This window comes from Leptopilina heterotoma, unplaced genomic scaffold, assembly GCF_015476425.1.
Source record: "Leptopilina heterotoma isolate Lh14 unplaced genomic scaffold, ASM1547642v1 Lhet_36, whole genome shotgun sequence".
Classification (NCBI taxonomy): domain Eukaryota; kingdom Metazoa; phylum Arthropoda; class Insecta; order Hymenoptera; family Figitidae; genus Leptopilina; species Leptopilina heterotoma.
The window spans coordinates 3,412,936-3,427,904 of record NW_025111040.1 but is presented as its reverse complement, the minus strand read 5'-3'; the positions used below and the strand labels follow the sequence as shown (position 1 = coordinate 3,427,904).

General features: G+C 23.9%; 1 protein-coding gene across 7 annotated transcripts in view; it reads left to right on the top strand.

The window, feature by feature from the left end:
- The first annotated feature begins 6,014 nt into the window (after nt 1-6,014).
- LOC122505579 (RNA-binding protein Musashi homolog Rbp6) overlaps nt 6,015-14,969 on the top strand; it is a 1,132,030-nt gene continuing 1,123,075 nt past the window's right edge. For all 7 annotated transcript variants that reach the window (XM_043617295.1, XM_043617293.1, XM_043617298.1 and 4 more), the window contains exons 1-2: nt 6,015-6,727; nt 13,672-13,712. In XM_043617295.1, coding sequence (XP_043473230.1) covers nt 6,663-6,727; nt 13,672-13,712 — 106 coding nt within the window. In that variant the 5' untranslated portion in view covers nt 6,015-6,662. The remainder of the gene's footprint in view (nt 6,728-13,671; nt 13,713-14,969) is intronic.

The window sequence follows — 14,969 nt, the reverse complement described above, 5'->3', positions numbered from 1 at the left end:
TAAAAGTTACAATATTCGTTCTTTTATTTAAAAAACAATTTATTATTACTATTATAAACAAAAGTTTGGAAATATTTATTTTTCACTAGAAAGTATAATAAAAATCACAATAATAAAAAAATATATTAAAAATACCAATAATTTTTCTTTCGAGTAAAAAGTATTTTTAGTTTATAAACATTTCTGACAGTTTAAGTTTTTTTTAATAGAAGTATAGTAAAATATACGATACTCATTCTTTTACCATTAAATCTATTATTTTTTTCATCAAAAAATTTCGGAAACTTTTGAAGCATTAAAATGTTAGTATAGTAAAATTTAAAATATTACGTCGACATTGAAAAAATTCCCACACGGGATATTCTGTAAAAAATTTTCAAATAATTAATTTTTTCCTTTAAAAATGTAAAATAAAGTGAAATTTCACAAGAATAGTACAGTAAAAATAACAATAAAAAATTTTTCCTCGAGAAAATATAATTTACCTGATCAAATACACAAGAGGTGGCAGATTAATTATTATTATTAGTGAAACTAATACGTGCTTGCTATATATATTGAGATCTAAAACAATAATTGATTATTTTACTCGATTTAGCAAATGCATTAGACGTAATATGTATATTATGTATACATTGTAATTGATGTATAATTGAAATTCCAAGGTCCTGCGGAGAATTATACTATGTGAATGCTTCCTTAAAAATTAAGTGTGGTAAACCGAGGAATGCGTATTCGGTGCAAACTGTGTACTACTATAATCCGAACGTGTAATACAATTATCGCTTAATAACATCAACAATGTATCGTCATTAATTTTAATTACTATATATTATATATAATTATAGAAGTACTATATTTTATTATATATTTACTCAAAAACATAACGTTAAAATACCCGAGTTTAAATTATAATAAACTGCTTTTAATTAGCTAAAAATTTTTTCCTAACACTTTTAATTATCCTATTTATGAGTTTAATTAAAATCGATTGAATTTTATCAAGTTTTAACAAAGTTTATATATATATATATATATATATATATATATATATATATATATATATATTGACCAATATTAAAACGAATTTATGATGAATTTTAAGGTCAATAAAATATTATGTATAGATGAATTTATATGATCAATTAATCAAAATTATTTAATACGTAAAATCATATAAAGTTTGAAGAGAATTATACACGAAATTTTTATTAAAAATATATTATGAAAACAATATTTATTATTTATATTGCTACTATTATTAATATTATTATTAATATATTATTATTACTGACTGGGGGTGATCGATAATTTTAACTCTATTATTATATTATTATTATTATTATTTTATTATTTTTAAAATATTAATAATATTGCTGATTGAATAAATTTATACATTTTATACTCGATTATTGTTACTATTATAATTATAATTATAATAATTTTCTTAACACTATTTTTTTTATTGTTTAATAAATAATTGATATTAATAAAAAAAGTTTCTGTACAATAATTACAGATATAAAATGCAATTTGTTTTACAATTAAAAATTTTCTTTCCATTTTAGAATATTTAACTCTCGTGTTTAATTTTATCAATTAAATGCTTATGAATTTAAATTTACTGTAAAAATTATCAACATGTGAAAATCTTAGTCTTATTTACAATTTTATTTTTAGTACACGTTAAACGATTGTTAACTGCTTTTTAAACTCTTGCCTGTGACGATATGTGTGAAATCAATAAGTGGATAAACTCATTATAGGTCAGACTAAAGAAAAGTTCAATTTAATTTTAATTTTAATTTTAAAGTATAATAATTAAAACAAATTTTTTTTTCTAGTAATTATACAAAAGTCTGGAAAAATAATAAATTTTAATAGAGACATTTTTTAAAGCATAAAAAAAAATTTCCCTTGTTTTTATATTTTATAAATGAGTGTCATGGGAATATTTCGATTTTCAGCGTAGATTATGAAGATAAGTGGAAAAAGAAAGTCATGGTAAGACTGTAGCCTTAGTTTTAAATAAATTTCTTTTTCTAAACTGTCGAATTTTTGGGTTTTTATTGAAATAGTAAAGTAGTAGTAAATAAAAAAATAATGTAAATAAAAAAAATGCAAATAAATAAGTATAAATAAATAAAAAGTAAAAAAAAAGAAAATAAAATAAAATACAATACGGTAAATGAAATTAAATATTGAAAAAATATGCAAATAAAATAAAACATAAAATTCAAATAGTCGGAAAATAAAAATCTAATTAATAATTGAAAATACAATTTTTTTTCCGCCAAGTTAATAAATTCATTTATTTCAGTAATTAAATAAACAAAACAAAAATTATCACTTATCGCATTCAACGTAATAACAATGCATTTTAAATTCAACCATAAATTTTTTTATATTAAAATATTCACACCTTATAATGTCAGATTTAATACACCTGTAATAAATTTCACATGTCTTCGAGTATTAAATTATCTTATAAAGGCGTTAATACTTAAATCCACGTGTGAAATTATAAAAATTTAATGCACTTATTATATATTCATTAAAAAAAGAAATAATAAACAATAAAATTTAATTACACATAAACGATTTATTATTTTAAAAAAGAGAAAAATCTCACACACTTTGTACTCGATTTATTTATTTTCGATATTATTATTATTCCTTTATTGGAAAAATTTTAATGGAAAATTATATTTTTTTTTATATATGGGGGAAATATAATATAAATTTGAAAAAAAGTAATTTTTTGTTTTGTTATAAAAACAATTTTATTAGGGACTATCTGAGAAAAATGGAGGAAAAGAGAGGAGAAATTGTCAAAATTAAGTAACATTTCAGTTTTTCTTTCTAACGGACATAAAATTCGATACGAAAGTAATCACTTGTGTATTGAATTTTGTGTCGAAGGAAATAAAACTTAAAAGTGAAATGCAATTTTTTTTGACATGATTACTCGATGCTTTTATTTCATGTTCAATTGTTTTTAATACAATGGTGTATTATTTTCTCTATTTCGAATTAAATAACAAGGGGTAAAGTGTATCAATTATTTTGAGTGTTTTAATTACTGTGAGTTTTTGCGCTCTCTAGATTTCAATTTGTCGAAAATGATTAATTTGATGGCAGGAAAAAATTTTTCCAACTAAAAATTGCTACTAAAATGCTAATCAAAATTTTTACTAAAATACTACTAAATTATCGACTATAATTCTAATAAATTTTTTTACTAAAATTCAACTAAACTATAAATCAAAGTTTTACTATAAAATTAATGTAAACTGTCTACTAAAGTTTTACTAAAATTTCTACTAAAATAGAACTAAGTTTAAAATCTATTAAAATTAAACTATACTATCTACTAAAGTTCTACTAAAATTACTAGTAAACTAACTATTGTTATTTCACTAAAATTTTTACTCTAATTTTACTAAACTATCTAAACTAACTAAAATTATATTACTGTCTACTGAAATTATATTAAATTTTTTACTACAATTGTACTAATTTCACAACTAACATTCTACTAAAACTTTTAACTATAACCCATTTAAATATTGCTAATAATTTTTTAAAGTATCTTCTAATTTTTTGATTACGTCCAAATAAATTGGAATAAAAAAATTATTTTGCTAAAGTTTCTACTTAAATTCTACTAAACTAGCAAAACTATAACTCTACTAATTTTACTACTAATATTCTACTAAATGTTTTTCTAAGATTTAGTTAAAAATGATAATTATTTTCTAAATTAAATTTTGAATTTGTTCAAAATAATTACTTTGATAAAAAAAAATTATTTTGAATTTGTTCAAAATAATTACTTTGATAAAAAAAATTTTATTTACTAAAATTTTATTTAACTTTTCTTTACAATTTCTTAACCCTGTGTTATAAAAATTATTTTTATATTTCTAAATAATACAAAATTCCTAGATTGCAAAAAAAGTTGTAAAATTATTAGAAATTAATTTTTAAATAAATTTTTATTCGAAAATTCTACTCGAATTCAATTATTTAAATGCAAACATAGATAATTTATTTAATAATTAAATGTTTTTTAAAATTGAATTCTTATACATTATTTTATCACCAAATTTTTAAATAATTGAATTCTTTTGGCGATTTTGAATGAAATTTTTAAGAATAATTACATTTTTCAAGGAATTCGATTGAAATGGTACTAAAAATAATTAAAATTCTGCAATGAGTATTATTATTTATGAAAATAATTGAATTATTGGGAAGAATTTAAAAAAAAAATTCCAAACAATTGACTTTTTTCAAAAAAATTTATGCAAATTCTATTTTTAATAATTGAATTTCTGCGTAAGATTGTCATTATTTTAGAAAACAATTGAATATATTCATATAGAATTTTGTCAAAATTGTTTTTAAATAATTGAATTCTTTTGGGAAATTTTATTAAAATAATTTATATTCAAATTATCAAATTAAAAAAAGGTTTTTGAAAATTTTTTAAATTTTGATATGAATTTTATTAAAATTTTTGAAAATAATTAACTTTGATTACTTTTAAAAATAATTGAACTCTTGTGATAAAAAGTATTATTTATAAAAATAATTGACTCCCTTCGAATGATTTTATTATTATTTATGAAAATAATTAAATCCCTACTGAAAGGAATTTTACCATGAATTTTATTAAAATTTTTGAAAATAATTGAATTTTTGTGATGAATACTATTATTTATGAAAATAATTGAATTTTCCGATGTTTATCAGAATTTCTGAAAATAATTGAATTTTGTCGAAGAATTTTGCTATTCATTTATAAAGATAATTTGAAATGTTGACGACAATTTTTTTAGACTTTTTGAAAATAATTGAATTTCTGCAAAGAATGTTATTAATTTGAAAAAGAATTGAATTCTTGCGATGAATATTGTTATTTATGAAAATAATTAAATTTTGCAATGAATTTTATTTAAATTCCTGAAAATTATACAAATTTTTAAATTAATAAATTTCGTGATAATTTGATAGTTTATAAGGCAAACAAAAAGATACAAAAATTGAGAATTTTCTTACAAATTCTAAACATTTAATTTTTTCCTGTACTTTTAATAAAAATCCCTGACTTTTCCCTGATCTGTGTCATCCCTGCGTCTAGTCTTTATATGAGAAAATGAAAAACTATCTTTGTCCCGATTACAGCCCTACTTCGAGTTTGGTCCAATAGGATTTTTTTTCGTAAATTGTAATTTTAGGTTAAAAAAATCCCTCCTAGTTTATTCATAAAAAAAATACAGTTTCATTTTATGTGAAAATAAAAAACTATCCTCGTCCTAATCACAGCCCTATTTCAAATAAGTTTAACCCAATGACATTTTTTCCTTCTGCCAATTGTTCTTTTAGGTTCAAAATATCCCTCACAGTTAATTTATCAAATGAAATTCGAAAAAATGAATGGAGAGAATTTTTTTTTTCTTTTTTGGTTTCTAAAAGTCGCGCTTTCGACGATAGAGAAAAATGCGGATAAAATCTCTCGTTGGCCAAGGATATCTCGCATCTTGCAGTTCGATTTGCCGAAAGAGGTTAAGTAGTGCAGGCCGATCGGGTGGTCGGCCAAAAGAATAAGGTAGACACGGAAAATAAAGCTCTCTCTCTCTCTTTCTCTTGAGAAAAAAAAAAGAGAGAGAGAGAGAAATAGAGAGGAAAGAGGAAAAAGACAGAGAAATACTGATGGAAGAGTGAAACAAGGCCTGGCAGGAAGGACAGATGGATATGAGGAAGGAAGGAAAGGAAAAGAGAGAGAGAGTGAGAGAGAGAGAGAGAGAAAAGGATAAGGAGAGGAACGTTTTCGCTAGCAGGCTAGCAGGCGAACAGGCCGTTGTCGGAGGCGGGCCGATCGGTCGTCCCGCACTATGCGGCTATATTATGATCGCGCAAGCGCGTAAAAATCCCCCTCCACCCCCTCCCCTCACGTCAGCCCCCCACCCCCCGGGCGGCGTCCCCCGCCCCGCGCAAAGAGCGCAGTGTCGCGTCGAACTTCTCGCAGAGCGCGTCGCACGTTCGAGTACCGGCCGCCGCCCGTCATCAGTAGTCGCCGACCTTCCTTAGTTTTTAGTAGTCAGTAGTCGGCTCGTTTGTCAACAATTTTCACAAACCGTCTATTTATCAAATTAACAACCAGCAAAAAAAAAAAAAAAATTAAAAAAAAACATATTTCCATCATCAAAAAAATAAATAATTCTCTCGTGTGAGTAAAATTGTTTTTCCCTCCCGCTTCCCCTTCGACGAAAAAAAAAAATACGAGGAGAGATAATCCAAAACATTGAAAATATATTTCGGGCACTACATTTTTTTGTGCTACGAATCAGAAAAAAAAATCCTGTGCTTTAATAGAGAATAAACAACCAAAGGAAAGAACATTCGTGAGAGTTTGTTTTTTTGCAATAAAAAAAAAAAAAAACCGAGCCGTCGCAAACCCGGCTCGGCCCGGCGAAAAACGATAGAGACACACGCAGAAAAATAAAACAAGAAGAAGGCGAGAATCGACGTGCAAAAAAAAGTAATCAGTAATTCAAGAAAAAAAAAACGTGTGCTGTGTCTCATTTTGCTTATTGTTAGAAAGGAAAATAATCTCTGGCTAATTATCGACTTATCAACAACAACAACGAGACGAAATGGAACAACAAACACAAGAAATCGTGGCCAGCGGGTCACCAGCCGAGGTGCCCAACGATCCAGGGTATGGATCATTAAAAAAAAAAAAAAAAAAAAAAAAAAAAATGAAACCATCCGGTTTTCATCAATTTGGAATTTTTGCTATTACCCTTCATTCCAACGTACCACCTTAGCCAACAACCTGCACCACCCGCAAAAAAAGTGTTCAAGATCACTGTGCTGTTTGTGTTTATTCAGTTTTTTTTCAGTTTGCATTATGGAGAAAATAAAATTGCGGTGTTTATTTAATCCCGGTGAGATAGTTTCATGAAAACGGTGTTGTTCATTTAGAAAAGAAAATTGGGAATTTAATAATATCCTCGATCGCTCCGAATTTAATTTTTGTTTTGTGTTCACGATAATAGAAAAATCGGGGGAAATGGAAAGTGAAGAAAAGGGAAAAATAGAAAAAAGAAGAAATAGGAAAAAGAAGAAAATAGAGGAACATGAAAATAGAAAGAAAGGAAAGAGAAAAAAATTGAAAATAGGATAAAGAAGAAAATAGAAAACTGGAGGAGAAAAAAGCAGAAAATAGAAGAAGAATGTAGAAAAGAAGTAAATAGAAGAAGAGGATAAAAGGAAACGAAATTACAGAGAAAAGTAAATCGAAAAAAACAGATTAGAAGAAGAGGAAAATAAAAAGAAAATAGAAAGAAGAGAGAAAAAAATAGAAAGAAAGTAGAAAGAGAATAGAAGGAAAGTAGAAAAGGAATAGAAAAAAGTAGAAAGAGAATAGAAAAACGTAGAAAGAGAATAGAAAGAGAATAGTGAAAAAGTAGAAAGAGAATAGAAAGAAAGTAGAAAATGAATAGTAAAAAAGTAGAAAGAAAATGGAAAGACAGTAGAAAGAGACGAAAAAATAGTAAAATATAAAGAAAAGAGTAGAAAGGGACTAGAACAAAAGTGAGAAGAAAGTAGAACAAAAACAGGAAGAAGGTAGAAAAAAATTTGAAAGAAAGGAGAAAGAAAATTGTTAAAAATAGAAACAAAGTAGATAGAGAGTAGAAAAAAGTAGAAAGAAAAGGTTAAAAGTAAAAGAAAATAAGAAAAAAATACAAAAAGTAAACAAATATAAAGAAAATAGAAATAAAGTAGAAAGAGAATAGAAACAAAATAGAAACTAGAATCAAAGTAGAAAGGGAATGGAAAGGAAATAGTTATCAAAACAGAAAAAGAGTAACAAGAAAATAGTTATAAAAAGAAAAAGAGGATAAAAAGAAAATAGTAATCAAAATAAAAAGAGAATATAAAGAAAATAGTTATCAAAATAGAAAGAAAATAGAAACAGAATAGAAAATAGTAGAAAGAAAGTGGATTGAAAATAGAACGAGACCAGAAAGAAACTGCAAAGAAATCAAAAAAAGAAAATAGTACGAGACCAGAAAGAAACTGGAAAATAAATTAAAAAAGAAAATAAGAAACAGAAATCAAAATAATGTGGGAAAATAAAAAATTCCACGTATTTTTGAAAAAAGTTGAAAAAAAACGAATTTGGAAGTAGGATAGCAGGAGATGGAATGAGAAGCTAAAACGGGTTCGTCGTCGTAGAACGTCGTCGTCACGTGGTCGATAACTCGGCGTCAGTTACGAACCACGTGGGAGAAGGACCTGACCTCTCCCTACGCTCTAGAAAAAAAAATTCTTTCACTCTCGGATCAATTGCATTTCTTCTTCCCTCATTGTTGAATGTAATTCCGGAAGTGCTTCATTAATTCTAATTACAATAATTTTTTCACCAACAATAGCAAATCGTCATAATAACATAAAAATTACTAACATTTCATTAAAAAAAAAAAAAATTATATAATTTTGAAAATTTCCAAAAATTTGCTATTTTTAAAATGAAACAAATATTCTTTGAATAGAACGACGTATTTTTTTACATTAGAAAAAAATATTTCTTTAATAAAAATAAAGTATTTTTAAAGAAGAATAAATATTTTTAAAGACAAACAAATATATTTAAAGACAAACAAATATTTTTAAATAAAACAAATATTTATCGATAAAAAAAATATTATTCGATAAAAAAAATGTCTTTCAATAAACAAAATATTTTTCAATAAAAAAAATACTTTTCAAATGAAAAAAATGTTTTGAAATAACTATTAACAATTAGTTCGAAATAATAGAAGAGAAAAATTGAACAAAAAATGGTAGAAGTTGAAAAAGTTAGAAATCTGCAAAAAGGGAGAATTTTGTTTTAAAAATTAATAATTGCATAAAAATACTGCAAATGGAGAAATGTATTAAAACATAGAAATTGGAAAAAATACTGGGACAGAAGACGAGTACAATTAAAAATTAGAAATTGCAAACAAAAATATTGAAAAAAAGGTTTTTTAAACATTAGCAAATGTAAACAAAAAGTACTGCGAAAGGAGAAAAGTTCCATTAAAAATTGCAAATTGCATTAAAACTGCAAAAAGGAGAAAAGTTGTTACAAAAATTGAAAAAAATACTGCTAAAAGAAAAAGCTTTTTTGAAGATTCCAAAAATATAAAAAAAAAACATTGCGAATAAAAAATACTGCAGAAAAAGAAAAAATTACAAAATGCAAAAAAAACTTACATGCAAAAAGGGAAAAGTTATTTCTAAAAATTCGAAAAATATAAGAAGAATATTTCAAAAGGAAAAAAAATTGTTAAAAAAATTGTGAAAAATAAAAAATCTGTAATTCGATCGCCTGGGATATCCAACTACATCAGTTTCAAAATCATAAAGAACTGACAAATATTTCTTCAATCAAATTCCATAATGAATGGAAAATACAGATATATATATTTGAAAAACTAAATTCTGAAAATTGAATTTATCCAGGCAAATATAGAACCATGTGTTATTCACATCATAAATACATTATAATTTGACAGTTAACGAATTTCATACAACGTTAATATCTAATAATAGGATCTAATTTCGTTACATATAATTTCCCAATAATAAAATATCCATTTCACTCTATAGCTATATAGAAACAGACTATAATTAAAATCGATTGAATTATCATTTTGGAAAATTTCTTCAATTAAACTAAAGATAAAAGAGGAATTTTTTTTTATTAGCTGTCATGTAAAATTGACCTTATTTTTTGTTCTATTTAAAATATAATGACTCTAACTAAGGGTTTGTGAGGAATTATAGGGGAAAACTAGTCAGAGCCCTATTATAACCCTGTATCAAATTTGGGAAAATGGCAAAATGGTAAAGTGCCATTTTGCCAAAATTAAAAATTTTAATTTAGAAAAATTATAATAATTATATCAAACATCGGTGAGGATATTTTTCCAGCTTTACTCAATTGAAATAGGGCTTCAGCAAGGGCCTAACTAGTTTTCGCATAGTTTTTGCCTAGTTTCTCATTAAAGGCCTATTTAACACAACAAAAAGTGTTTAATAATTATACGAATCATTATTAGTTGGATATTATTATTATATTACTATTATACTATTATTAATATTATTATTATTATCAATATTATTATTGATATTAATAATAGTAACTATTATTAACTTTAAAAATAATTTAATTTCAAATTTTAGTTATAAATATTATTTTTATAATTATTATTATTATTATGATTATTATTATTACTATTTTTAAAAATATTAATTTTATTATTATTATTATTATTATTATTATTATTGAAAGTATACGTGAAGAATTTCATAAATATGCTTGGCTATTTCACAATAATATCAGAAAACTAAAATATCAAAGTATGCGCTTATCTGTTGAAACATTTACTGACAAAAACTATATATCTTTATATCAAATCGTAAATACCTGATATTCGCTACATAACAACATAAAAAAAAAATATATATATATATATACTTCGAAAAGAAAAAATTAAAAGAAAATTTAATTATTATTCGAAATTTTGTAATATGAAACAGAATTTTTTTAAAATTTTTATATGTAATTTTAGACAAAATTTTACAATAGCAAAAATGATTTTTAAAAAAAAATAAAAAGAAGTAGATCTGTTAAGAATTATTTATTTAATGCATATATGCGGAAAAAAAGAGACAATAATAACTTACAAAGAAAAAAAAGAGAGAGAAAAGAATGCAGTATTTTATCATGAAAAATAATCTTCAAAACGACGTTAATTAGATAATTTGCCAAGATTGTGTTTTGATGCAAGTGTAAACAGAACCTAATTACGTTTCTGATAAGATTATTATTATTATTAGTATTGTTACACGAGATTTGTAATTACATTCTCATTTTAGAAAAAAAAGAGTAAAAATTCATAATGAAAACTTGTTGCATTCATTTTTTTAATGTTTAATCGAAATTTTAATAAAACAGTAAACTTGTTATTTTTGTTCCAGTTTAAAATTTTTTTTATTAAAATTATAAATTATTGTTATTTCCAACTATTATTATTATAATTATATATTACTTTTATTATAAATATTTGTATTATTACTATTATGAACAGTATAATTTTGCAAAGAATCTATAATGAAACAAGTTTTTTCCCTTATGAGTTACGTATTCAGGTATCAAATGCTTGCACAGTTGGTCCAGAACTTAATGAAGTTTCCATTGAATTTATAGCCCTAGGCAAAAAGGAATCTGCATATTATAGTTTATTAAAATTTAATTTTTTTTTCAACAAAGGGGGAAAAAAAATAATAAAAGAAAAAATTTTTTCTTTATAAAATCCAATTTACAAAAATTGACTTTCTCGAATGTAACTTCTTAGGACATTTTAAGATGAAAAGTAATGAGAAGATTTTAATGAATACTTTATTTTTAAGTATATAATTTATACGATTAAATTATTTGTATATTTTTCTCGCAATCGTAATGGATATTATTGTTTTAAAAATCAATAGTTTCTTCTGTAAAGACGTCTCATGTAGCATTTCCAACTTTTCATTCACAAAATTCTATCTCAATCATTAACAAGGACAAAACATTATTTATTCACGAGAAATATTAACAAGAGTACTTGTTCACAAATTACTTATTATATATATCATTGTATCAAATTGATTATAATTGTATTGAATAGACATCTTTTTGAACGTGAAATGAAAATTCAGTCGGGGAATTTTCATTTATAAAGAATATTTAAATATTAATAATTGAAAATCAGAATATTTGTGGAGAAAAACTCGAGAAAAACTAATTATTTGATGTGTTTAATTTTTATATAAGAAATATACGGGCTAATTATAGTTATTAATTAATAATCGATAAGAAAAAGTTAGTAATTAAAATTTGGCAATTAAATGTTAACAAATAATAGTTAAAAAATAATAGTTAACAATAATTATTAAATAATTAATTGTTATTATCTAATAATTATTAATTTATTGTTATTAATTAATAGCTGATGATTAATAGTTATTGAATAATAGTTAACAATTATTATTTAACCATTAAAAGTTATTAATTAATAGATTATAATTAATAGTTAATAAATAATAGTTAACAATTATTATTCGATAATTAACAGTTATTAATTAATAGTTAATTAACAGTTATTAATTATCAGCTGATAATTAATAGTTATTATAATAAATAATAGATAATAATTAATACTTCACAATTATTATTCAGTAATTAATAGTTAATAGTTATTTTTCAACAAATATTTTTTAATTATTATCATTCAATAATTAATAGTTAATAATTATTTTACAAAAATTATTTTTTAATTATTATCATTCAATAATTAATAGTTAATAATAATTATTTAATAATGAACAGTTTATAATGATTAATAGTTATTAATTAATAATTGACTGGAGTCCTCGAACCCAACTTCGAGCAGGGAGAGTAAATAAATAATTTAAATAATTTATTAATAATCTACGCTTATTACTTATTAACTAATAGTTAATAATTATTATATAAATAATATAATAATAATAATAATAAATAAATAAATATTATGAATTAATTAAATATTGATTAATAGGAAGAAGTCCACTGAACATGGATTAAAATAGCTAATAATCATCAATCAATTATTGATCAATTATTAATAATCAAAAATTATGATTGATCCATATTATTTCCTCCTTTTTTCTTAGAAGTTAATTTAAAAATTTTAAATGTACCAAAAATTTGAAAATATTAATTGTTTTGAAAATATAAATAATGATTAGGGGGGTAAAAATTTTTTAGAATGATTTACTCGAGTAAATGTAATATCGCAAGTTTTTTTTCGGAAAGGGGTGGGGGGAGAGGCTTGAAAAAGCTTCCGGATATCAATATATTCGAGGCAGAAAGCAGCACAAATACCAATAGCATATCGGAATGAGAGAAAAAGCGAAATAACTTCGAAAAAACCAAGTCACCCAAGTTTTTAAAGTGGTTCGTTATCGATAATCTGGAGTGGCAGAGAGAGAGAGAGAGGAGAGCCCCCTCCGCCCCCGTGTGCGCATTGAGTGCACGTTTCAAAACTCTCTCGCGGAGCGATCGAGGATTAGTCAGATTGCTTTTCGCGATCGATTTTAAGTGAATTCCTGGCAACGAGGGGTGAAATTTTCTCTTGTTTTTTCTTCTTCTTCTTCTTCTTCTTCTTCTTTTTTTATTTTTTGGTCAAAAAGTGAAAAATAAGGGGGACAACGCATGGATGAAAAAATGAAATAAAATAAAAAAAAAAGGAAGGGGAAATAATTTGTTTTCGGTGTTTATAAGTTCTGTTTGTTCATCAATAATTTAAAAAAAAATACACGTGCAAAATGGGAGTTATAATAATAAAAGAAAAAAATGGACGCTTTTGATTTTGTTCGGGAGTTCAGTTGTTGGTTGATGTGTGGTGACACCTGTCGTCGAGGAACGGAGACTGTCCAGGGGTGGTTCGTGTAACCGGAAGTTACCCTCTGACGGCAGTTCTCCTGTTCTCAATTTCCTTCGCTTTGTTCCGCTTCTATATCATTCCATCACGACGACAGGCGAATGATGATCATGCTGATGGATTCATCTTTCTTTTTTTCTAGGAAAATGTTCATCGGTGGACTATCATGGCAGACTAGTCCAGGTAAGAATTCTTTTCTTCTGATAATCTTATTTTTCTTAATAATATTTTTAAGACTTTCTTTCCAGCGAGAACCTTATTTTCATTTTCGTTTACATCTTTATTTTCATTTTCACCTTCTTTTTCACTTTCATTTTCATTTTCACTATTTTTTTTTTACTTTCATTTTCATATTCTTTTTTACTTTCAAATTTATTTTCACTCTCAATTTAATTTTACATTCTTTTTCACTTTCATTTTCATTTTCACTTTCACTTTGATGGATTTTTATTTTTAATTTCATTTTCACTTTCATTTATATTTTGATAGATTTTCATTATCACTTTGAAAATAAAAATATAAATATGTATAAAGATGAATGTGAAAATAAATTTTTGTTAAAGTGAAAGTGATAATAAAAATCCGTCAAAGTGAAAGTGAAAATTAAATAAAAAATCTGGAAAATTCATAGTAAAAATACAACCATAAATAAAAATATATGAATGTGAAAGTGAAATTAAAAATCAAGCAAATGAAAGTGAAAGGAGAACTGAAAATGAAAAGGCATCAAAATAAAGGTGAAAATGAAAATCAAAGTAGAATTGTATTAAACATATTTTATAATTGAATTAAACATAATTTTTTTTAAAACTCTAAAATAACGTTCCGTACTCTCTAAATGTGAATTAGTAAAAATGTTCACTAATTTGAATTAGTAACAGACTTTCAGATTTTTAATTAGTAAATTACTATTTAGTAGATAGTAAATTACTATTTAGTAAATACTAAATTACTATTTAGTAAATAGTAAATAGTAAATCACTATTTAGTAAATATTAAATTACTATTTAGTAAATAGTAAATAGTAAATTACTATTTAGTAAATAGTAAATAGTAAATTACTATTTAGTAAATAGTAAATAGTAAATTACTATTTAGTAAATAGTAAATAGTAAATTACTATTTAGTAAATAGTAAATAGTAAATTACTATTTAGTAAATAGTAAATTACTATTTAGTAAATAGTAAATTACTATTTAGTAAACAGTAAATTACTATTTAGTAAATAGTAAATTACTATTTAGTAAATAGTAAATTATCACTAAAAAATTTATATTTTACTAATAAATCAATAGAAATTACTATTTATTAGTAAAAATTTTAAACTTTTCTAATAAATTAGTAGAAATTATTATTTATTACTAAACTTCACTAATTCAAAAGCAAAAAGTCAGTTGCTAAACATTTTTACCAATTCAACTTTAGAGAGTACTACAAGTT